A 24,685-nucleotide genomic window follows, 5' to 3' on the forward strand; every position below is an offset into this window, starting at 1 on the left:
CTGCCAATGTTGTGGTTGTGACTCGTCTCAATCCTCGTGTCATTCAAGACGAAGAGACACCGCACCCGAGCCAAGTGGGGATACTTGATATTCGGGTGGCCATAATACGGCCTGGTTTGTCCGAAGCCTTGCTGACTCGAAGGGCATCTGGCTTGGTGATGTCGATTAATAGGTCCCCTGCAAAGGAAGATCTCGAGAACTTCGTCCTACCGCTAAGGTGAATGGTCCACTGGGCATGACCCAATTCTGTTGAATAACAGACCAATAGCTCAAGTCTTTTCTCGTCAAGCTGAGATGGACAAGTTGATCAGAGCCTGGCTCAAGCTCGATTTTGGTAAAGTTGCGCAACACTTTCACAGGTGTCTCGATAACCTCTCCAGTTGACGGTTCCTGCGTCGACGGAGGAAACGACACATACAGTTGAACGACGGCTTTTCCTTTGCGGTGACCGCTATTCTTCACGCGTACTCGGACATCGACATAGTCTTCAAACAAGGCTGGATTGCCTCCTCCTCCACCTCCAGCTGGACTAGGTTTTTGCGCAATATCGTAGCCGTCTGGATATGGATATTTCCCTTGCTTGATCTGCCTCGCACTCGATATGTAAGGATAGATGTATTTTCGAAGCTTAGAAAAACCATTGGGGAACAGCGCGCTCTCAATTGGTGGTATGGTCTCGTCAAAGCTAGGCGGATCCAATGTGTCGGGCCTCGGTGAAGGGAGGGGAGATTTCGGCTTCAAGGCCGTAACTGCTAGCTCCGATAATTCGAATTGGGTGAACGATAATCCGTGACCAAAGGGATATCGAGGTTCGATGTTCTCCCTGTCAAAATGTCGATAGTCGATAAATAGGCCTTCTTTGAAGTCGACCTGGGGAATAATGGAGTTGGGATAGTAGAGAACAGGGGCCCCGGGACCGTAGTCCTTGAGACTTCTCCCAATGGTGTACGGAAGTCTCCCTGAGGCGTCAGTCCGGCCGAAGAGAACATCAGCAAGAGCGTTTCCACTTTCTTGGCCAGGAAGATTGGCGAAGAGGATAGCCTTGACGGCCTCCAAGTCGGCAAACTCATCAACGAGCACCGGGCCAACGGAATGAATGACGACTATGACAGGACCTCCACAGGCCTCGGCAACATTGCGAATCAAACGACTTCCGCCCTTTTGAATGTCCAGATCGTTTCGGTCTGCACGCTGTCTGTGCCAAATGCGATGACCTTCACCAGAGTCTGCATTGCCAAAGACAAAACACAGGTCCTGTTCCGCAAGTTTGTCTTTGAGATTGGAAGGAACAGTGTTTATGAGAGAGCTGGTAATCTCAACAGCGGTCCTATCGAAGCTTGCGTTCAATGCTGAAAGCGGATCAATCAGGTATGTGAAATCTGTGGCGCCAGAGCCCCAGCCGACCGCGAGAGTCCCTTGGTTGCATGCTCGATCCTCACAATAATTGGGGCCTTTACCGGGACCAGCATCCTCCCCGATTACAGCAACCCGCTTCACGCCGTTAGAACCCAAGTCGGAAAGTTCTGGGCTTAAAGGCAAAATCGAGTCGGTATTCTTCAGGAGCACGATCCCCTCATTTGCAACTTGTCGAGCAATGTCCCGGCTCTCATCGTTCTCGGCTTCGACAAATCTATTGACCACCACTTTTTCTTGCTTGCTGCTGCTTCCATGATGCAGGTACCCATATTCATCGCCCGTCCAGGAAGAAAAACTTGGTCCTTCTGAGGCCCCTGAATCTTGGCCCAACTGATACCAGGCCGCAACGACACGTGTTACCATATCATTCAGTCTCGTCATAGGAACTGAGCCGTTGAGCACTCCGATCGTGAGTTGATCACCGAAGAGCGGTTTCCCATCTGCCCAAAAGAGCCCATCTCCAGGCATGGACATGTCAAGGCCTGCCAGGGCACTGGCGACACCACTGCGTTGTGCTAGCCAATCAGACTGGACAAACCCTTGAAATCCGAGCTCATCTTTGAGGATACCATTGATCAATTTGCTATTCGCACAGGCGTAGGAATTGTTCACCATCTGATAAGAGCACATAATGCTCGCAACTCCAGCTCTCACACTCTCCGCGAATGGCCAAGCATATAGTTCGTGCATGGTTCGGTCATCGATGTTGGAAGAAAGAGCCTCTGGCAGCCCCCATTCAAAAGATCTCCGAAAATGTTCTTGCTCATTTCCCACGAAGTGCTTCGCGGTAGCAATAATGCCTTGGGATTGGATTCCCTGGATGGTCTCATATGCAGCAACGCCTTGGAGGACCGGATCACTGCCGAAGCCCTCCCAGACTCTACCGCCAGCAGGGTTTCGTCCAAGAGGTCCCATGGCAGGCCCGAGAAGGACGTGGACTCCTTTCAGTTTCGCCTGCCGTCCATGGGCCGCACCACGTTTGCGCATGAGATCACGATTCCAGGTGGCACCCACCGTGATGCCCGCCGGGAAGGAGGTGGCATGATCAGAGAACCGTATTCCCAAGGGACCATCCTGGAGACAGAGTCCTGGGAAGCCGACGTCCACGGCAGGAGCAGTGTTACCTACACATAAGTCCATGGCCCATCCTGTGCCCGTGGTGATGTTGACTTTCTCAGCCAGGCTCATACGCTCCACCATTTGGCGAGCCTTGTCGTAACTCTCCCGCCATGATGACAGAGTCCCTCCTCGTGGGGTAGGATACCATGGCGGTGATTGACCGTTGATCGGTCCTTTGGTGTAGACCCAATATCCACCCCCTCCAACGACGGAGGCGAATATGGTGAGGATGAGGATTGAGAAGGCGATGTAGGTTTTGGTCAGTCTGCGACCGGCACAGATGCGGCTGGCCACGGCTTCGGAATACTTGAAGGACTTGCCCTTCGTAGATCCCCGAGATCCCAATAAACGGCTTTCGCTTGGGTTGATGTAGGATTGGAGGGCCAAGGCCTTTGAGTTTTCATCCGACAGATCTCCGTCGTCAATATCGGTGGAGTTTGGGAGGAGCCAATAGCGAGAGCGGCTGGTCGACATCTCTTTTCGCTTTGGAGACGGAATTTTTCTTCGACCTCTACCGTAGCCGGCCACCCGATAGGCCAATCAATCTTGGGTCGAGGAAGTCGTGGAGAGAGGCTAGGAAGAGTTAGGAGGATCGCTCTCGATGGGCTTCTCAGCAACTAACAGCTCCGATCTACGGTACAGGTGACGGAGACAACAGGCTGGCGGCCAAGGGGCTGGTTCCTAGGGTTCTCCGGAATAGACAGCCGAGACCGAGGCAGTCGGAGGTCAATCGGCGGGCGGGAGAGAGGGACAAAAAGGATGAAGCGGCGAGAGACGACGCTGCCAGCGATAGGTGGAGGCAAGAGTTGACTAGGCAATAAATCGTAGTAAAAGCTCGGAGAATATGGCTTCTTAAGGGGCTGGAGAAGAGCAGCGAGGGCGACAAGGTCAGAGCTGAAGAAAAGGTCTTACGAGGCCGGCGGTATGAGGAAGTGGGTAGTATGAGGTCAGGTTGGAGTTGTGCAGCGAAGCAAAAGCTACAAACTTGTTTTGAGGCTCGTAAATATTTCCCTCGCTCCTGACTTTTTCTTACAAACCCTCTCCCCTTTTCACTTCAAGATCGTTCTCTGGTTCCGTCAAAGTCAAGTCAGTCGGTGAAACCATCCAGGCATTGGTCGAGTGACTGGCGCCCAACTGGGAGCACGAACCGAGTGCTTTGTTAGATATCCTTTCTGCAACCCTTTCCACGACCCGACCGAACCATGCTGGCATCTACTGCCTTCAAAAGAGCCCCAGTGCGAAGATTGGCTGCTGGTGCTTTAGTCGTACGAGTACCTACATCAGCAGTTCGCCAGTCACCCAGCTTTGTGCCTCTGCCCTCTAGAAACCCCCGAACGTCGCCCGCAATGGCCTCCTCCTTCTCGACCTCCGCCGCGAAAGGTTCCTCTGCTCCTTCGGCGGCACCCACACAGGAATACGATAAAGAAGTCACGGACATTGCTTCCTATGTCCACCACTACAAGATTGACTCAGACGTTGCTCTCGATACCTCCCGCTACATCCTCCTCGATACCATCGGCTGTGGCTTGGAGGCCCTGAGATTTCCACAATGTACGGCTATCCTCGGTCCGGTGGTCGAAGGCTCCACAGTGCCCAATGGAACTCGAGTGCCGGGCACACCATTCCAGCTGGATCCCGTGAACGGTGCTTTCAATATTGGTGCGATGATCCGATGGCTGGACTACAATGACTGCTGGTTGGCGGCGGAATGGGGCCATCCCTCGGACAACTTGGGTGCAATTCTCGCTGTTGCAGACTGGATTGCTCAAACCAACAGAGCTGGTGGTAATGTGGGCAATGGCAAGATCCCAACTATCAGAGATGTGTTGGAGGCCATGATCAAGGCCCATGAGATCCAGGGTTGCTTGGCTCTGGAGAACTCCTTCAATAGGGTCGGATTGGACCACGTCGTACTGGTCAAGGTCGCATCCGCCGCCGTGGTTAGCAAGCTGCTAGGGCTTAGCGAGGCTGAAACCGCAGCCGTTGTTTCTCAAGCCTTTGTTGATGGTCAGAGCTTGCGTACCTACCGACACTCGCCGAACACGATGTCCCGCAAGTCGTGGGCTGCCGGCGATGCTTGTCAAAGAGCTGTCAACCTTGCCTTCAAGGTCAAGCAAGGCCAGGCGGGAATTCCAACCGTCCTCTCCGCTCCCGTCTGGGGTTTCTACGACGTACTCTTCAAAGGAAAGAAATTCGAATTCCAGCGTCCTTACGGATCCTATGTCATGGAGAATGTTTTGTTCAAGGTGTCCTACCCTGCCGAGTTCCACTCCCAGACTGCCGTCGAAGCGGCCCAAAAGATCTACAAGATCCTCGCCGACAGGGGCAAGTCGGCCAAAGACATTAAGGAAATAACTAACCGCACCCACGAAGCATGCATCCGAATCATCGACAAGCAATTCAAGCCTATGGACAACTTCGCCGACAGGGATCATTGCGTTCAATACATGGTCGCTACAATGCTGTGCTTCAATCGTCTGGAAGCCACTGATTACGTTGATGGTAGCGAGGCGGCGACTTCTCCCCTGGTCGAGGATCTGCGCAAGAGGATCAAGTGTGTTGAGGACCCTCAGTTCACCAAGGACTACCATGACCCTGCCTTGAGAACAATCTCCAACGCTTTGACCGTCACTTTGAACGACGGAACTGTTCTCGACGAGGTGGTTGTAGAGGCGCCCCTTGGCCATCGTCTCCGACGCGACGAAGCTAAGCCAGAAATCCTTGCGAAATACAAGAGACACTTGAGCCATCACTTTCCGGAGTCGAAGATTATCGACCTTCTGCAACTGGGCACCGACGCCTCCAAGCTCGACTCGATGGATGTGGACAAGTACATGGACCTCTATGTCAAGGAGAAGATGGAGTGGTAAATGTCGGTACTGACTCATTGTTATTTTTGGGTGGATGGAACCCCCTATTAGTTTGACCAGCAAATCTCTGTGCAGTTAAGGCTGAGGTAGGTTTGTCCCAGGACGGAGTATTTAGATGAGAAAAGTACCGAGTTTGTAAATACTTTGTCACCCTCGCACGTAATCGATTTGTGTTTTCTATGGCGACATGTGCCAGAGAAGTCTACTTGTAACCGGGTATACTTCGCGCCCTCAGCCTTATGGAGTTCGAAACTCAAAGCAACAACCATCATGTGCAAATCGACACCTCAAGGAGGAGGCATATTTGTTACTAGTCAGGTCCTTTTCACTAAGAAAGGAATGAAATGACAGAAACTCAGATCTCTTAGCTTACATACTTGTCAGAACCCCGTTCGTGACACCAGCATTGGGCGTTATCAAACTATTGGTTTCCATGAGAGCAGACGCCAACAGTGAACGAAGCTCAGCTAGCCTTCACTTGCAGGAAATGCGAGTCAGTTCAAGGAAAGCACAGCAGGCCGATATGAAGTTCCTCTAGGGTAAAGGAGATGTTGAGTGCACAGATAGTACCCCAGATTTCTCCGCCAACTCAAGAACGCAACATTTGGAGACCTCATCCATTTGCGACATGGCTCCCAAACATTCTGAAGAGCAGTCTATGCATGGTGGCTGACTGCTCTCCATGCGCCGCCAAAAAGGTCTAGGAGAGTAAGCTTTAGGCCTGATGAGCATTGAGAACAGGTCGCTTATAAGAAGATTACCGTTCACCTTGGAGCGGCTTCACCGTGTTTTATTCGATGCTGCGACTTGCTAATCTGTCTTGCTACTTACCTATGGGCTGAAAGAGGCAGGTGGAAAACGAGGAGATTGATGTTTTTGGACGATGGTTATGACATCGACATCACATTTTCCCATGAGTGAGAAACAATTCCTGAGTTGTCCAGTCCATCAGGTCCACTAGCGAGAAGACTTTGTGGTCTGGAATCGATCACTTACGCCAGCTTCGTTACAGGAGATTCGCCGCAATGCCCGCCCAAAGTCAGTCTGACAACTTCAAGTATCACGTTACTGAGTAATGAGCTATCATTCTCCCGGAATGGGTACGTGCCTTGATAAACGAACGTCTTTTTAACCAGAATGCGCACTCCTACATTTTTGCCTTGATTCGGTAAGGGACGCACGTCTTGAACGCAGTCAACGCATCACTCGTTCCCACAATGCACACCTTGAAGCTATGAACGACTCAAAACATCGGGCCAATTGGCTGCCGCGCGAAGAGCTGGCGGTAGCGATATTGGGTTCCTAAACACTGCCGGAGACCCGAGATTCAGGAGGTGTCTCAATCACAGCAGCATATTGATAGATGGGACCATATGATGATCCCTTCCCATACCCGGTGAAGACCGATCTGGAAAACTGGGGAACGTGGATCCTCCGGCTTGCTGAACTCTGTATAAGGAAGAATTGCCACCCCCATCCTGAATGATTCGGGACAAATCTATCAAGGGAGATTCCCTGAGTGCACCTGGACTGACTCCTTGTCAACTCTGTACATTATGTGCCAGTCTACACAAGACGAAGACGTCTATATTCTTGCCAGGGACTATGATGCCTCCTGGAGGTGGGCTATACATCTGGCGTTGGTGTTGTTGTCTATGCGAATACTGAACAAGACACAAGGCTCTCTGGCTAGCACTTTTTGTTGGTGACGAGGAATGGCTAGCTTCTTCATCCCCAACTGCAGCGATTGCCCAGCAATCTGACGCCAAAATTGCAGATGTCGCAACTGGTAATGGGTGAACAGGGACATCTCGAAATGGGACACTGCGCAAGTTGCTTCGAAAGAGACTCAGGTGCTGACTTGTTCGCCAACATAGAATATGGGCCGCGCAACTTGCCATCGAACACCCGAACGCCCAGGTCATTGGACTTGACATCTCGGACAAGCAGTACCCGCCCTCCTGGTCGTGCCCCAAGAACCTGAAATTCAGCATCTACGATTGCCTAGGGCCACCACCAGACCAGTTCATCGGGTACCTTGATGTCATCCACATTCGTCTCCTCGCACCAGGATTGCGTGATGCTGCTGATTTCGAAACTGCAATAAACAATTTGCCCAAACTTCTCAGTAGATATCCCTCCCCTTCTTGCCACTATTTTTGTTCGATTGATATATGTATGTGTACTGACTCTATATTTGGCGATCAACAGAGCCCGGAGGATATATTCAGCGGCAAGAGGTCCTCTTCCCGGATGGCAAGCAATCGATCAATCTCTGGTTATCGACGACTCGGCATTTCCGTCATTTATTCAGGTCTTTGACCGTGCCACTAGCGGCCGTATCTCGATCCGCATGCGTTTCCGGCTCGAAGAGCTGGTCGCCCAGCATCCAGCCTTCACGGATGTTAAAAGGCAGGAACCCCCCCCTGGTCCCGTGGTTGATTAGGTACGAGACGGATTCGGTTTGCAGGACGTTGACGGAGATGCTGAGGAATGCGAGGTGCAATGTGGTGAGGGGCGGAGTGGACGGCGAAGAGAATCTCAGGCTCTTGAATGAGGAGCAGAGGTTGTTGGATGAGTATCTGAATAATGGGGGCTTGATGGCTCATAAGATTCATGTCGTTATGGCAAAGAAGGTGGGACCGTGAAGATACCTTGTGGCCCAGTATGAATAGATATATTCACGGGGACCATGCAATGACTTCTCATTGATGGAGAGGAACGAATAGATAGGGCTGAGATGCCACTCCCGGTTCCGCTAGACAAAAAGGCCGTTGGCACTAACAGGACATCACTTATCATCTCAATGTTGTAAATTCATCTCATTATTTGTTTGGTGTATGGTACTAAACACTTACGAAAAAATCACCCAATTCACCCTTGGGCGAAACCTTCTCATGAGCCCCTCGAGCATCCCAGCTTCTTTTCCAACCCCACGCTTCGTCCTTCTCCTTCCCATTCGACTTACCGCCCAGGACATTTACGACATACCTACCAATATTTGGGAGGAATTTCCAACTGTGGAACGACCCCGCGGTCGCGAAGTAGAGGTTTTTGAGGCGAGGATCAGGGTGTCGGGAAATCAATTGGTTCTGATCCGGCGAAACAGCGTCCCAGCACAGACGCCAAGCGTCAGGGACGCGATCATCGGTGAGGATCTGAGGGATGCGCTGGCGGATGAGGTCGATGGACTGCTGTTTCAGGGCCTCAGGCACAGCTTTTTGGTTCGGGGCTGGAACGGAGATCCGCTGGTTTGTGTCTGGGTGAAGACTCGTGTTAAGAAACGTGTTTGCATTGGTGAATTTGAACAGATTTTGCTCATTAGGGGGCATGACCTCGCCTTTCCCCCCGTAGATGAGCACAGGCATTTGGCCATAGAATCGGGTATCTTCCTCTGAGGATGATAGATCGAACGCAGCAACACATACACCGGCGGCCTGAATCTGCCGCTGAACGCTATCTGCTTCGGAAATGTTCATCGTCTTCTCTAACGGGGCCATTAACCATGGCGTCCACGCGCCCGTGGCCAACAGGATCTTGTCACCGGTGAATGTCCGCCCGTCGGCGGTGCGCACTGCGGTAAGCTTATTTGTTTCGTTACTGAGCAACAGCTCAGTCGCTTCTCCTACCTCGAAATTTATCCCCGCTTTAATCGCTTCGTTCATCATCACTTCTACCGCGGACGAGGCATCAGCCCAGCCCGCACTCGCATTGGTGTACGCTTTGTCATAATCCGTCGTGGCTAGGCCAGAGAGAACGCCGCCCCAATTGGATTTTACCTCGTCCAGCGAAATGTCTGCCGAGGTATCGGGACGACTGCTCTGACGAAAATTCCTGCGTATGCGCTCGGCCAGATCACTATTCTTCTCGTCCAGCATCACCCAGCCTGTCTGGTGGAAGTGTGGCTTCATGATTGGGTTGGTGGTCCAGTACTCCATGGCTTCATAAGCCAGGTCCATGTAGAAGGGCTTGCTATAATCGGCGCGGACGATCTTGTTGATGTCCGAAGACGCGGCGGAGGGCGAGGGAACAGGGGCGCGATCGAGCACCGTGATCCTCGAAGGGTTCGCGTGGCAGAGGGACAAGTGGTAGGCAGTGCTGGTTCCGAAGATCCCTGCGCCTACGATCAGGATCTCGCATCGTTGGTTCTCGACCGTGGAACCCATGATGTGTGTTTGGATTATCGAAATCAAAAATCAGTCAAGAGAGTCCTGGTGGGGGGTGTGGTGGACGATCATCAACGTGTGCATATTTCAAAAGACCGTGTCAACAATCAAGCCACTTACAGGCCCCAACGGTTAGTATGGGGCTAGCAACAGCTTTGTCGTTTTGCCTATGGCTGGACAAGAGTTGACAGGAGAGGAAGTCGTTTCTGCAGGTCTCCACCGCCACTTCATAAAGGTGAACGACACCGCCTTCGGCACCCAATTGGCAGTCCCCACCTCAAGTTTGTGCAATCTGGAGAACCTCGGTATCTCACCACAAACTTGATCTTGTACGGGGCGTCAAGGTCTCCCGTGTGGATGGCGGCCAGCTATCATGATGAAGTTGAGTGGAGTTCGTCGGCACATGTGTTCCTCCGGCTTCTGCAGTCGGGCTCACCAGGCTTCTCCGGTTTTCTTTTTTAGGAGGACTACAGAGTACTTCGGCCGTTGTTCGTCTTGTTGTGCTGATATCTAGACTAATATTCTTTCGCCTGAGCGCTCTGTCAGAAGGGGAGAGATCATTAGACTTGGAATAACGGGGAAGGCAGATCGTCTTCAACATCATGACCCTTGGTATGGATTCGGCTTACTGTCCTGTTTTTGTGATTGGCTGTGCTGACGACTCCTAATAGCGACGACCGCGGCCCTGGCTGCTGGCAGTTGGGCCGCGGCTGCCTATCTCGATGCGAAGTACCATTTTCGGAAAGATCTCAATGTCCTCTCTAGAATGAAAAAGGGTGAGAGAGAATATGCTCGTGTCGTTAAAGAGGACAAAGTCAGTCTGTGGTATGTCTTCGAGGAACAATGCAAGAAAAGCTGGAACTTCCGTGCCATCTGGTGGAGAGAGCGGTCGTATACCTTTGGGGAATTCTATGGAGAATGCGTCCGCTATGCACAATGGATGATTCAACAGGGTATCAAACCTGGAGAGCTGGTCGGGATGTACCTCACCAACTCCCCCGAATTCATGTTTATATGGTTCGCGACCATGGCGATTGGTGCCGCCCCCGCTTTCATCAATTTCAATCTCGAAGGGACAGCTTTGATCCACTGCTTGGAAGTCTGTCAAACAAAACTGCTCATCGTTGATGACAATGCCGGCTGTCAAAAGAGAATCAATGCGAGCAAATCAGACATTGAAGCCCGGGGTATGAAGATTGCCGTTCTCGACGGCAAATTGAAACAAGAGATATCCGTGATGCCTACCGAGAGACCAGGAGACGAGTGTCGTAAGGGCACCCAAGGCAGCTTTCCTTACTGCTTGATATACACCAGGTCAGTTGCCATTTCGCCTTGACACCCTCACCAATTTGTTAACCAATATCCTAGCGGTACCACGGGTCTTCCCAAAGGCTGTGCCTTCACCCTACAGCGAGTGTACTTGATGTGCGGCCACAACATCCCAATCTGTGATGGTGTACCAGGTCAGGATCGGTGGTACAACGCCATGCCCCTCTACCACGGCACGGGTGCGATTTCCACCTCTTGCGCGCTACTGCAAGGACTCGGTGTTGCGATTGCGCCCAAGTTCTCAGTCTCTCATTTCTGGAACGATATCCACGACTCAGAGTCGACGTTATTTATCTATGTTGGCGAAACCGCACGGTATCTTCTCAATGCACCACCCCATCCTCTTGAACGCAAGCACAAGCTTCGATGCGCTTATGGAAATGGTTTGAGGCCTGATGTGTGGGAGAAATTCCAAGCCCGATTCAATATCCCTGAGATCGGGGAATTTTTCAATTCCACAGAGGGAATGTTTGCGCTCCTGAATTACGATAAGGGCCCATATCTTCAAGCTTGCGTCGGTCATCACGGTCTCCTTCTTCGAATGCTCTTGCACCACGTCTATATCCCTGTCAAGATTGATCACGAGTCGGGGGATATTTGGCGAGATCCCAGGACTGGTTTTGCCAAGAGGACGTCTTATGATGAAGGTGGGGAGATGATCGTGGCCGTTCCCAGTAAAGAAGCATTTCAAGGCTACTGGCGATCTCAAAGTGCGACAGACAAGAAATTTTGCGTCGATGTGTTCAAGAAGGGAGATATCTACTATCGATCCGGCGATGCCCTTCGGAGAGATGCCGATGGGAAATGGTATTTTCTAGATCGTTTGGGGGATACATTCCGCTGGAAGTCCGAGAACGTGTCCACCGCAGAAGTGGCCCTGACAATCGGTCAATACCCTGGCATCGCCGAGGCCAATGTCTATGGCGTGCTTGTGCCCAACCATGAAGGCCGAGCCGGCTGTGCAGCCATTCATCTCGACCCGAACCACACCGGCCCTCCCGTGGATTATAACGAGCTCTTGAAATTTACTCGAGCCCGTCTTCCTCGGTACGCGGTACCTGTATTCTTGCGCATTGTGCGAGCGAGCACGCATATTCACAATCACAAGCAGAACAAAGTCCCGTTGCGCAAAGAGGGTGTCGATCCCCAGTTGATTGGTACAGAGGTACCCAACGGCAAGGATGACATCTTCTTGTGGGTACCACCCAAGGGAGAAAGTTATGTTCCGTTTACACCTAAGGATTGGGAAATTCTGGTTAATGGACAGGCAAGATTATAGCGATGGTTATGGTTTAGATGAAGGCATGCATGTATAGATGGGCGAGAAGATGCTGCATATGAATATCGTTTATATTTGCATCCCAAGATACAATCACATCACGTCAAATTGGGCATGCATATATCCGTGCATATCCTGCCTTAAAACGAAGCAGAATCCAGGAATGGATCACCCCTATTTCCTCCCCAATCCATCCTGGCTCTCGTGTCTTCCTTCCTCTTCCCTCCTCTGAGCAACCTTCTTCAAATCGGCGTGTTTCTCCGGCTCAAAACCATAGATAGGCCATTCAAACCCGATTGTCCTCTTTGCAATTGTTGGCAATGCTCTCCAAACCGCCCGCGGCATCGGGACCAAAATACTCGTACGGTCCGACCAGTTCTTATACTGGCGCCAGGACTCCCCGTCTGGTCCATCTGCCTCAAACTTCTTCTTGGCCCCCGGCCGTTCTTGGAGGGTCAAGCCCGACACGAAAAGCAAGAGGAACGTCAACAAGAACGGGCCTACGATACTCGCATACTGCGCGGCATACGCTCCCGTGTTGGCCGGCACATAGCCATATGCTGACGGCGAAATAGTCAGCGTGAAAATGCCAAACTGCAACAACATCTCGCCGAAATAATTCGGGTGTCTGCTCCAAGCGAACAAGCCAACGTCACACGTCCGTCCTTTATTCGCGCTATTCGAGCGGAACCGGTATTTCTGCACATCTGACACAGCTTCAATCATGAACCCGATCGCCCACATGACAGTGCCGACGATGTCGGCGGCAGTCCCGAATGGTGGCGCGGAATATTTGCTGGTGACGCTGGGCGAATTGAGTATGGACACGGGCAAACTGACGGTGTAGACCCAGAGCATTTGAAAGACCCAGAAGCCGAGGAAGGGGAAGAACTTATCGCGCTTGTCGTCGAAGCGGGTGTCGGTGCCAGTTTTGAGGATGCGGAAGAGTAAGAAGCCTGAAAGGCGGAAGGCCCAGAGTATGAGGAACAACGAGGAGAGGATCTGGCGCGTGGAATGCTGGCGGGAGAGGGAGAGGGAGAGGATCGCCAGGATGATGAAGTTGGTTCCGCCGGCGAAATCTGAAAGTTGAGAAAATTAGCATCGAGGAATATTCAGTTTTGGAATTCCTATTCGGAATCACAATGAGGTACACACAATTGTGATCGGGGGTTGTTGCCAAGGTTTTTCTCTTTCATCCCACTGACCATTTTGTTTCTCGATTTGGCTCCATCCAGATACACATCAGGACCTCGACTTACCGGTCAACTTGTCGAATTGAAATGTGAATGCGATGGAAAATCCCAGAAGCTGATATCCCACTGTCACCAGCAGCGTGATGGCTAGAAAGTAGTCGTCCAGTACATGAGGGACGCCCATCTTGGAAAGGGCTCGAGATATGCCCAAAAAGAAAGATGCAGGAATTGGAGCAATGTCCGCTTTAATAGGAGAGAAGCTAAAGGTATTGAGGGGACGGTCTTTGTGTCCTGCCCTGACCGACGGGCTGGAACAGCAAGGTGGGATCTGTTAAAATCAGTTTTCTGAATCTGAGTCGAAAGTTGAAGTTGTTCACATATGAAACAAACCCCGTCGTTTTAAATATCGACGTCCCAAACCTTTCTGACCACAGGCTATGAGGTTTATTCTGTACACCTCATTCACCATGTGTTGCGCCTCGTATGGACGTAGATGTCCATGCTGCCATGCCTGAGCTTGCAATTCCAAGCACTTTGACGGTCGTGGATGTCATTGTTTGGAGATCTGAAGCAGTTGGGAGAAGGCATGACGGCAAGACAAGTGGTGGTGGAAAAACGTTGTTCCGTGCTTGGAAGCCATGGAATGTGACATTCTTCCATGCGTCTGCGAGGTTTCGTCGTTACTATCTGGCTTTTGGAGTAAGATATGGGTGATAACTGACCTTAAAAGTAAGGTTATCCGGAATAGGGCACTCGTGGATGTGGACTAAATGGATGGTAAAACTGTCATCTCTGCCCCTTCTTCAACCGATACATCCTCATTTCTATATACGCCTGCCATCTAACAATTCTACGCTCTGGAGACAATATACTAACTCTCCTAACGCCGACTTTTGCTTGCACTTCTTGAAAGCGTCCTTCCTACGGCCTCTCATAATTCACAGCTTACTCTCTCTGCCTATTCCAGACAGACTACTGGTCGCCAACTTGCCCCGCGCCCAACTCACCGCGTAGGGATGATCTTCTCTCTTAACTACCCATTTATCGATCGCGCCGGTATTCACGTACTCAGGTGAACATTCATCCATGTTCGTGATACCATTGTTCCGCATGCCGACTTCGAATTCGTCCTTGAGGACGTCAATCAGATGTTCTACTCCTTCTTGTCCGTAGCCCGCGGCAAAGAGAGCGGGACGACCAATTCCCGCTGCCACGGCACCTAGACAGACGAGTTTCAGGATATCGGTACCGCGGCGAATGCCCCCGTCGACGAAGATGGAGAATGGCCTGGACAGACCAGACCGCACGGCTTTGGAGCGTGGGTGGTGCTGCTTGATGATCTCCGGGTAACGAGCGTGGATTTCCAACAGAACAAGTAGAGCCGGTGGCGAGGTGTCGAGGTTTCTTCCTCCATGGTTTGACAGGACTACACCTTCTAGTCCATGATCCAAGGCAAGTCGCACGTCGTCCGCGGACATAATTCCTTTCAAGACCAGAGGCAATTTCGTCTGTGTCCGCAACCACGCGATATCTTCCCAGTTGAGGTTCGGATCGATAAAGCTACCCATCAGACGACCATAGCCGCCACCTTTTTTGTCGTTTTTGGCCTTGGTGGTCATCATGGGGTTTTGAATTGACTCGTCGGCTTTTACTCGTTCGTCGGCTTCACGTTTTCCCGCCGCTGCGGCATCAGTGGTCACAAAAATACCGCGGATATTCCCGTGCTGGTGGATGCGTCGGAGCAGGGCTTCGGATTTGTGTCGTTGTCGGTCGACGTATAGCTGGAAGAAGAATGGATAGCCACGGACTTCGTGTTGCGACACGATTTCGCCGGCGGAATAGGATGCATTGTGTGATATACATTGTAGAACCGATTTTTCTTTGGCGGCTCGTCCGATTGCGAGCTCTCCGTCCGGATGGATCAGACGAGCCATGGCTGCTGGCGAAACCATGAGAGGAAAGGAGACGTGGAGGCCAAGAATTGTTGTTTCGGTATTGATTCGGTCGACTCGTCGCATTACTCGAGGGCGGAAGAGAACTTGGTTGAACAGCGATGCATTCAGGTCCTTAGTGATGAGATCGTTGCATGCTGAGCTGTAGAAAGCCCATGTTTTCGCGGTCGCACTGTTTTGAGCAGCCAGTTCGAAATCGTGGGCGTTTATCAATGATTCTAACGGTGGTTTCTCTGAAGAGGATGCTGGCTTTGCCGTGAGAGCTTCGTCGGGTAAAGGCTTGGCCCATTCTTCTGTGATGGTCGATTGATCAACTGTGCCTTTTAAGGCATCTGTCGGTAGACCATTCTTTATTATCGCTGGTGAATGTGTCTCGTTGTAGGTCTTTGAGGCATCACGACCAGCGTACTTGTATATGATGCCCGGCCCGCCCGGGTGCTCTGGAGCGAATTTGGTAATGTCCCATACCTGTCCATCAATGACTATCCAGCAATCAGTGTCTTTATTGTGAGCTGAGATTTCAGAGATCGGAATCTGCCGTTGTGCCATGTTTGGGAGTCCTCCCACAAAGTGGGAAGCTTTTTTGAAGTGAGAAAGATATGGGCAAAACAGAAGGAGAGGAGTATATCAATCGGGAGTACCTTGCATGAGAAGCTCCATTCAAGCATTTCGTACTCCATTAATTGGGGGTATCTTCCCGGCCGCCGGTGTACCGACGGGACCATCATTGGCCGCCATCCCATGCGTCGATACCAAAAAACTCATGAAGCGATCGATCGGACTCTCCTCCGGTGCGGAGGCCGAAGTCTCTCTGGAGAATTGACCACGTGACTTGAATTCGGTGGAATGGCCCCCGAGCTCTTCTCCACTCGAAAAAATAGGATGTCCGACATTGAAGGTTTCGCCCGATATGCGGCGCACGGCCGAATATATTTCAAATGACAGATTCCGTGCAGATTGAACTTCTTTCCATCGGAGTTCGCCCCTGAAGGCCGCTACCCCGAGTTTTTTTTTTTTTTTTTCCCTTACCATCATAGAACATGCATCGAACCTGATGCTGTCACGGGTCCGGATCTGTTCCAAGTCTAATCTCAAGCGACTCCTGAGACGTTCAGCCTCGTCGTCTCTCAATCCCTGGTCTCGTCAAACTTGGGCTGGTCAGAGTGAGTCACCCAAGTTTGCTGACCGGAGTCATTTCTGACCATCATAGACCAAATCTCTCAAAGATGGCTCGGTAGAGCTGCGACACCTCCGTGGGAATCAAGTCCGGCTCTTTACGTCACTATGGCTAATGAAACGAAGCCCTTGAGGTATGCAGACGTGCGTAGGCGGACGATTATTAAGGATTCAACTACTGAGGACAGCAGGTGGGGATCAATCTGGGAGATCCTGTGTTCCGAGGGTCGTACCACGGCAAAAAAGCACACGAAGATGACTTGGACGATGTCATCCAACGCGCCCTGGACGTGGGTTGCACCAAGATGATGATTACCGGTTCCAGTCTCAAAGAGTCACGCCATGCTGTTGAGATAGCTAAGCAATATCGTATGGCCAGAAGCTTGACATTTTGATCCATCTTGCTGACATTGTTTAAGCTGGCATTTGCTATGCGACTATTGGCGTGCACCCATGCGCTACGCAGGACTTTGACAACCACCCTGGCGGGCCTGATGTCTTAATCAAAGATTTACGAACTCTTGTCCTTGAAGCAAAGCAGAGTGGCCACGTGGTTGCATTTGGGGAAATAGGCCTGGATTATGATCGACTATTTCTGTCGCCCAAAGAGGTTCAACTGAAATATTTTGAGCTCCAACTCGATCTTGCAGAGGAGATGCAATTGCCGCTATTCCTCCATTCAAGGGCATGCGGCGAAGACTTCGAACGAATCATGTCTGCTCGGTTAGACAAGCTTCCCAAACGCGGACTGGTGCACAGTTTCACGGGGACTGTGCCCGAATTGGAGTCACTGGTCAAGCTGGGATTCGATATTGGGATCAACGGATGCAGTATGAAGACGGAGGAGAATTTGGAAGTGGTTAGAGCAGTTCCTCTGGATCGACTTCAGATCGAGACCGATGGCCCATGGTGTGAGATACGGGCTTCTCATGCCTCGTCGCAGCATCTCAAGGACGGGCCGGCCATCCCGAGAGCGGTGAAAAAGGAAAAATGGCAAAAAGGATTGATGGTCAAAGGGAGAAACGAGCCCGCGACCATCGTCCAAGTCGCCCATGTCATCGCCAAAGTAAAACGAATTTCGGTCGAGGAAGTCTGTGAAGCAGCATGGAGGAATTCAACCGAGATGTTTGGATTAGGCATTGATGCCCTACATTGACCATTTGAGTAATCAAGGCCGGTGAATAATCAACCGGATTGGTCATTACCTGGGGCGTAGAGTAGATATTAGACTGATCAGGAGAGAGGTGGCATGGCACACGTCATAGACGCCAGGTACATGAGCAGTCATATAGTCAATGGAACCTGACTCTGCTTCTGCATCAAGTTTTATGGGACTCTCATGCCTCAGTCCGAGTTGTCGGTATCAGCGGAGGAGCTTAGTCATCCGAGTTGGCGCACGGTGATTGGCTGACGACCTTCGCCGGTTCTCCGTGGCACGTGCCCTCCAGGTTCCGGCCCTGCCCTGCCAAATTCCCCTCCCCACGGTACTTCCGTTTTCTTCTCTTCGTCTCGTCTTTTTCTGCCATTCCCTCGCAATCAAAAAAATCCACTCATCCCAATTCCACTGGCTCTCATCCAATTTTCTTCTCCGCGCTGCCGCCTTGAGCTTTTCGCCCTCGCTCCTCGATCCTCGCCCTCTTTTTCGCCTCCGTCGTCGCGTTGTTTGCCTGCCTGCGACCAATTCTAACAACTGCTGACTGCGGATCCATCCAGGAACCCGGATTCATCAAATTCTCCCGCTAGCTGACCGCAACCCTCTTTCGGTCGATCCATTTCTCTTCCACTTCTTCTTCCTCTTCCTCTCCCTCAAATTTTCCTTTTCTTTTCTCTGCTCCTCCAATCATGATACTGCCTTATCCATTTGTCCAGAATTCTCTCATTATTCCTTCTGTGGTGCCCTCCATGCAGAGCTCTTCAGAAATCACCCTCACCATGGCTTCGCTCACCATCCAATCTTGTCACGACCGTTTCAGGTCAAGATAACTGTCTCATCCGATTCATACAAAATCCACCTGACCTCCCACCCTCCTTTCCGGGTCATCACGATCGAGCTAGCTTTGGCTTCGCCTGTGGATTTATCCGATACGGTCTCTACCGCCCTGGGGACACGTCTCTCCCAGCCAGGCTGTCCTAGCCTACCCATTGGTACAATCACCTCCGGTAAAATGTCCAACTAGTCGCATCAAAACACGTCCCCAAACTACCTCCACGGGCCAGGCGTTGCCTACTAGCACACCATTCCACAGGAACCTCCGATTTTCCTGCAAATATCTTGATCCAGCTACCATTCCCTTCCCCGAGACATCTCTCTTCATCCTTCAATACTCCAGGCGAACATCAGTCCCCGCATCGACAACGACTTGCATCGATCCTCGACAAAAGTCCTGACTCGCTGCATGGGCTTGACATCTGCAACTCTCGTCAACAAACCCAAAACAGTCACCCATTTACCGCTTCTCCTGCCGACGGAGACTACGCCGTTCGCCGAATCACTATCTCGTTGGAATTTTATTCGTCGGGTTGAGATGACGGAAGGCCACGCCAAAGTGCCTGGCCGCTGGGCAGACTCTGACGAAATCGCCGCATCTCTGGCTACTCTCGACCTCTCAACAAATTCAACAACAATCCAGCTCGACAAATCCCAACCTCCAACTCCAGATGGCTCAGGACGACCAGTCAACTTCCAAATTATTGCTCCTGGACTCTACCGGTCTAGCTATCCACTCTACGCACATTTCGAGACGTTAGCAGACCTCGAGCTGAAAACTATTGTCACCCTTGTCCCCGAACCACTCCCTTTCGACTATGAGAACTTCATCTCCTCCAACGGCATCGTCCATTACCAAATCCCCATCCTCGCCAATAAGGACCCCCACATTCACTCTTCGGACGAGACAGTCAACAAAGTTCTCAAACTTATGCTTGACCCGTCCCACTATCCAATGCTTATCCACTGCAACAAGGGGAGACACAGAACGGGCACTGTTGTGGCTTGCTTTCGCAAGGTGACTGGCTGGAGCTTGGATGCATGCATCGAAGAATACGAAAAGTATTCCAAGCCTAAGGATCGAGCTTTGGATAAGATCTTTATTGAACGCTTCGACGCTTCCACACTGAAACCACTGGCATTCTCACGAGGCTTTGTTGGTGGTGTCTACCGACAACCAGAGCGACCATCGACCAAATCTTCCATCTACACTACCAACACTGTCGAAACTGCCTATACCAGCGACGAGTCCGAAATCCCACCACATGATTACCAAGAACGAGTCAAGAAAGAGAAGGATGCGTTGCTCGAGTCGCCGAGGTTATGGTCGTATAAATAGCGATCCTGTACCGAGCGGAAACCCAGCACTAACGAAGGATCACATATGGGAGGCCTGTGCGATAGAGAGAACAGCGCAAGCGAAACTGGCGCCATGAGTCAACAAGCGGTGCAAAATTCATGAAGGTCATCATGACCCTTTCAACCAGAAGAAAGCGCGGCAGCCCAGGCCTAAGAAAGGCCGGTAAACCGACAGAATCTACAACAGGGAATTGTCATCGAGTGGAGAATGATATGTGTATTAGGAATGTTTTGACCACGAATTATGTTGGCCTCCGAACTATAGGAGAGAATAGGAAAAGGAAAGTGTGAAATGGAAAAAGAAAAGTCAATTTTGGGGAAACGGTGACAAAACACGCTCCGTTTCGCAATGGACTACATATGTCCAAACAGAAAACAGCAGGAATAGGGGATAGCATGGAATGAAAACGGTTTCTGGAAAACCTGTGGTGAGGGAGATCAGATCTAATGCCAGATCATAAAGATATCAGATCGATGTGGGAAACCCTTCCCCCCAAAATCTTCGACGTTAACCTTGGAATTTTGGATTTGTTTGCTTTTTCCCCCTTTTTCCTTTTTTTTAGAATCCACCCAACATCCACAGCCATGGTTTCTTCCGAACAGAGTTTCGGATGCGCAATGGGATGCCACCTCGAAGCCTGGTCTTCAGGTGGATCGGGCGTCCCATTCACCCATTCAAAGGAGAGGTCTTAATTCTCTTGTGACACATCGACATGTGGTGATTTGGACGGGACTGGACTGGACCAAGTCAGATCGGGTCAGATTCAAGTGAGTGACAATGATAACTTATTGAAATATCTCCAGCGCAGCAATGATAAGCTCGAAAAGAAAGCAAGAAAAAGGATGAGGAATTCATTTACAACAAATATGACCCATTTTTCCCTTGATTTCCTATGGAAGTTCTTTCTATACAGTGTGATTGTTTCTTCGAATAGGATTTTAAGCTAGAATAATCAAGACAGCAGTCCTGCAGGGGTGCCTCACAAAGGTGGCCCGTATCGATCACAATCCCGCAAACATCTCTTGAGCACTCTGACGACAGCGTCACGCTCGTTAGGGTCGTTGGTCTTCCAAACCTTACGCACCGAGTTCCATACCTCTTCTACCTGCCGCCGCGAACCTGTGCAGCGCGTGTAGGCGCGCAGAAGCCAGCAGACTAGAGGGCGGGTCGCTTGGACTTGGTGTGGTGATGTGGGTGGTAGGGGTCGTTGGTCTTTCTCGTCTTCGTGCTCATTCGCATCTTCATGTCTAGCATCGGAGCTTGCGTCTGGAGAGGAGGTACTGTCGTCCGCTCCGGAAGAGGAATTTTCGTGGGATTCTGTCGCATCAGAATCAGCATTTTGAGGAACTGTTGGTTGGTCAGATTCAGGAGAGTCGTTGCCTATATCCTTCGCCGGACGAGTTGGAAAAGTTGGCGATTCAAACTCATGATCACCCTCCCTTCTATATGGATGGATGAGTAGACTTGGTGACGGTAGTATATATTCGCCCTCTTCTTGATCTAGCGATCTTTCGCCCAATGGATAATACGTTTCTTGTTCCGATGGAGTAGACTCTTTTTGATTCTTGCTGAACAAGGACTTCCTTTTTTCCTCCTCTTCATCGAACAGCTGGGCATGAATTCGCTCGATATGTTTGCGCCGTTCATTCGGAAACAGAGCCAGATCCAGGACAAAGTCGTTCCATGTACTCAGGCGTTTGAAATGGGGTTGTTTTACAGATCCCTCTGAGTCGCTCTGCTGGACCAGTTCGTCATCGGTTGAAGGGTTGCTAATGTCTTGTATGGACGGAAGGGTCGGTTTCACTGGCTCTGCAGAACCACGCAGTCTTCGCGCTGCCTGTCCTCCTTTGAGGGCAGTTCGACATGCATCCCACACCATGTGAAGTCGTTTCACATTCCACGTTGCATCGGGGTTACTCGTGGCTCCGTGAAGAGCAAATCCCTTAAACAACAACTGATAGTGGATACTCTGAAATGGTAATCCGAATTTCTCGTACATTTCGTGCATCAAGACCGTAATTCGATTGAGATTTCCCGAAACGTTCACATGGTAAGAAATCATGGACCGATAAGTGACATGGTCTGGTGTGAGAGGCATCGCCTCTTGCAACTGTTTGTGATTGTCTGGTAAGAGATGCTGAAGTTTTGAAGCAAAAAGCAACACCCGACCAAGGGAATTAGATGCCATCTCGCGATCGATCAGCTCTGATCCAGGGCCGGGATATTGCTTGTACAAATAAGTCTGACCATCAGTTCGCTCGCCTCGTCGAAGTCCTCCCTGAAGACTTTTCATGCGTTCATATATCTGCTCTGCTGCCGCAGGCTCCTGGGCATTGTACAATGAGGTGATGACGCAGTTGAGAACCAGGGTATCGACGATCTCGCCTGCGTCAACAAAATCCCGATAGGCTTTCCGGACTGCGTCGCCATCGCCTCGTAATCCATGATAGTATATGATGCTGACACGACCGAGACGGTTGAGGCGAAGTCCACGTTCATGCATCTCTTTGAGCACCATTTGAGCAAGGGCATATTTATTTGCCCGGACCGCGATATCAAAAAGAATGTTGAACGTAACATGGTGAGATTTGACTCCGGCGTCGTTTTCCATTTGCCGCCACACTCGGAACGCTGCGGTCACCTCGGCCTGGGTGACTTTGGTGAACGATCTTCCCGCCAAATATATAGCAGACGCCCATTCCGACTTTGTAATTGGTAATTCGGCCCTTTGCATGTCGTCAATCAGTGATAGATATCTTATCATCGACTTTTCGCTCTTCTGCCAGGGTGTTGACATGCGCTGTAAAAATACTCGGACAATTCCGCGAGGAAGAAAAGCCACGCCAGGCCGTGGCAGCCTTTTGTATGCTTCAAAAAGTGCCGCATTGCTAGAATAGTCGTCGAGAAGCAAGTCCACAAAGGCTCGCGTAACGTCTACTTCTCGCAACATCCGCGACTTGATTCTGCTCTCAATTTCCTTTAAAGGGGACTCAAAACCTTCATCATTATTGTAGAATTCAGCATATGCCTGGGGTGGCGCAAAGTCTTCGGAGAGCTTGAAGCTGTAATCTTCAAGAAATATAGGAGTAGGTGACGAATCCGCTGATTCAGGGTCGAATCGACTGCGGTGGGTATAATAGTACAGATCCACAAGGTTTTTAAAATCGTCTTTTGACAGCACTACAGGCGAGTGCCGTGGTGGTAATGATGCAGGATGGTTCGATAAACGAGATTTCTTGTGTATTGAATCCGACAGGTCGGCTTTGGCTTTGGCTAGTTTCTCTTCGAGTGCTCTCACGGAGCGTAACAATCGAAATTGTTCGTTCAGTTGGGAGTCCGTGGGTTCAGCTCCATCTGGCCTTGGTTCCTGTTCAGCCTGCTGCATTCTCTTTTGCAGGCCATCCAAGTCGTGGAAAAAGGCGATTGGCAGTCGGGTTTGGGATGCGAATTCAAGAGCATTGGAGTCAAAAAAGCCCCAGGGATTCCCTTTGTCCTTACCGCGTTTTGCGTCTCCTTTGAAATGTTCCGTGCCTTTCTGGGCAGAAGGATGTTTTAGACAGGCGCTATTGCTCATGCTTCGACGTTGCTTCCCTAATACAATCCTACCCTTTGTGTATCCGCCTCTTCCCTCTTCTCCCGATCTCGTACCAATTGTAGGTCTGTTGAAGAAAGATTGGCTCCCTGTCGCTGCTTTCGCCGAGTTCGACGTTCCACCATGATGGCCTCGTGTTGCCAATGACAAGGCTGTGTAGAAGAGGGATTCCACTGATTCAAAGGCTCGCCTTTGTAAAGCGGTAGAGAACGATCGGTCGACATGTCGCGGACGGGTGCGAGTCGAGCAGAGAGCAGGCGCAAGGAAATCGCAGCAGGCCAGAGGTACTATTGAGGGCACATGAGGAATGCTCCTGCGTGCGGCAAATTTGTGAGGTCGATGCATAGGCCGGTCAGCATTTTGTCACGAGGACATTTTAAAATTGGGTAAATGATCATAAAGAAGTAATGACTTGTCGAGATTGTTTAATGTTGCGCTCTCGAAAATTGTAGGAATATCGAAGTTCTCCAGGTAATTAGCGCAACTGGTCCTTCGAATTTCATCCCCATTTTGGGAACAAACATGATGCCGCCCTGTCCTCACGCAAACCCGCTTATCTCCGTAGAATTCCCCCTATCCCGCACTATATTCCGAACATGAAAGTCCTCCTGAACCATAAAACCATAGTGGGTGCAATTCGAGGTGTACAAACTCGGGATGCTAAAGGAACAGCGACGGACACACTCCGACATCAGCTTGTTGATGTCAAGCAAAGCAACGCGCTTGCCGACACAGATGCGAATCCCGTAGCCGAACTGGAAGCATCTGTCAGTATCTGCATGTTGCAAAAGTGCATTCTTGCCGCAGCTACGTACACTGGTAATGTGGCGTTCCATTGCAGACTTGTTGTCTTCAGACCATCTTCGAGTCCGACATCTCCGGCATCCTTCCCAAAGATCGACTGGTCTCTATGTATGACATACGAGTTGATACCCAGAGCTATCTACAGAAGATTTTAGCCAAAATCGCCGCAATCATTTGGCGCGGAGAAGACAAACTATGCTAGGGGAGAAATGTGTCTCCGATTGTAACTAACTCCTGCTTGAGGAACGACTCGGACCTGGCTATGACCCATGCTCAGATTGGATCTCATCGCTTCCTTAATGCACGCATGAAGGTAAGGCAATTCACCAGCCTCAGGACAAGTGGCACACGTAGATAGCCGGCTAGCTTTTGCCGTATCCTCCCGCCCTTTGAGTAAACTTGTCCCAGCTGCGTCTGATGGTGATGAGATTGTATAGAATGC

At 50.8% G+C, this 24,685-nt stretch overlaps 9 protein-coding genes across 9 annotated transcripts; 4 read left to right on the plus strand and 5 right to left on the minus strand.

Annotated features, from left to right (window-relative positions):
* Window positions 1-165: 165 nt before the first annotated feature.
* On the minus strand, window positions 166-3,009 carry Z518_01385 (uncharacterized protein; the record flags this gene model as incomplete). The annotated part of the gene is made up of 1 exon (XM_013421985.1): window positions 166-3,009. The coding sequence occupies one exon, from the start codon at window positions 3,007-3,009 to the stop codon at window positions 166-168; it is 2,844 nt and encodes a 947-aa protein (XP_013277439.1).
* A 728-nt stretch (window positions 3,010-3,737) lies between these two features.
* Window positions 3,738-5,405, plus strand: Z518_01386 (2-methylcitrate dehydratase; the record flags this gene model as incomplete). Its single annotated transcript, XM_013421986.1, has 1 exon — window positions 3,738-5,405. The coding sequence occupies one exon, from the start codon at window positions 3,738-3,740 to the stop codon at window positions 5,403-5,405; it is 1,668 nt and encodes a 555-aa protein (XP_013277440.1).
* Window positions 5,406-8,251: 2,846 nt separating this feature from the next.
* Window positions 8,252-9,571, minus strand: Z518_01387 (uncharacterized protein; the record flags this gene model as incomplete). Its single annotated transcript, XM_013421987.1, has 1 exon — window positions 8,252-9,571. The coding sequence occupies one exon, from the start codon at window positions 9,569-9,571 to the stop codon at window positions 8,252-8,254; it is 1,320 nt and encodes a 439-aa protein (XP_013277441.1).
* A 602-nt stretch (window positions 9,572-10,173) lies between these two features.
* On the plus strand, window positions 10,174-12,179 carry Z518_01388 (uncharacterized protein; the record flags this gene model as incomplete). Its single annotated transcript, XM_013421988.1, has 3 exons — window positions 10,174-10,183; window positions 10,243-10,885; window positions 10,940-12,179. The coding sequence occupies 3 exons, from the start codon at window positions 10,174-10,176 to the stop codon at window positions 12,177-12,179; spliced, it is 1,893 nt and encodes a 630-aa protein (XP_013277442.1).
* A 174-nt stretch (window positions 12,180-12,353) lies between these two features.
* Window positions 12,354-13,556, minus strand: Z518_01389 (uncharacterized protein; the record flags this gene model as incomplete). The annotated part of the gene is made up of 2 exons (XM_013421989.1): window positions 12,354-13,258; window positions 13,439-13,556. 2 exons carry the CDS (start codon window positions 13,554-13,556, stop codon window positions 12,354-12,356), a joined length of 1,023 nt encoding a protein of 340 aa, XP_013277443.1.
* Window positions 13,557-14,310: 754 nt separating this feature from the next.
* On the minus strand, window positions 14,311-15,873 carry Z518_01390 (uncharacterized protein; the record flags this gene model as incomplete). The annotated part of the gene is made up of 1 exon (XM_013421990.1): window positions 14,311-15,873. One exon carries the CDS (start codon window positions 15,871-15,873, stop codon window positions 14,311-14,313), a length of 1,563 nt encoding a protein of 520 aa, XP_013277444.1.
* Window positions 15,874-16,608: 735 nt separating this feature from the next.
* Z518_01391 (uncharacterized protein) lies at window positions 16,609-17,656 on the plus strand (the record flags this gene model as incomplete). The annotated part of the gene is made up of 3 exons (XM_013421991.1): window positions 16,609-16,644; window positions 16,692-16,869; window positions 16,920-17,656. The coding sequence occupies 3 exons, from the start codon at window positions 16,609-16,611 to the stop codon at window positions 17,654-17,656; spliced, it is 951 nt and encodes a 316-aa protein (XP_013277445.1).
* Window positions 17,657-18,896: 1,240 nt separating this feature from the next.
* On the plus strand, window positions 18,897-19,826 carry Z518_01392 (uncharacterized protein; the record flags this gene model as incomplete). Its single annotated transcript, XM_013421992.1, has 1 exon — window positions 18,897-19,826. The coding sequence occupies one exon, from the start codon at window positions 18,897-18,899 to the stop codon at window positions 19,824-19,826; it is 930 nt and encodes a 309-aa protein (XP_013277446.1).
* A 1,000-nt stretch (window positions 19,827-20,826) lies between these two features.
* Z518_01393 (uncharacterized protein) lies at window positions 20,827-23,421 on the minus strand (the record flags this gene model as incomplete). The annotated part of the gene is made up of 1 exon (XM_013421993.1): window positions 20,827-23,421. The coding sequence occupies one exon, from the start codon at window positions 23,419-23,421 to the stop codon at window positions 20,827-20,829; it is 2,595 nt and encodes an 864-aa protein (XP_013277447.1).
* Window positions 23,422-24,685: the final 1,264 nt, after the last annotated feature.

This window comes from Rhinocladiella mackenziei, assembly GCF_000835555.1.
Source record: "Rhinocladiella mackenziei CBS 650.93 unplaced genomic scaffold supercont1.1, whole genome shotgun sequence".
NCBI lineage: Eukaryota > Fungi > Ascomycota > Eurotiomycetes > Chaetothyriales > Herpotrichiellaceae > Rhinocladiella > Rhinocladiella mackenziei.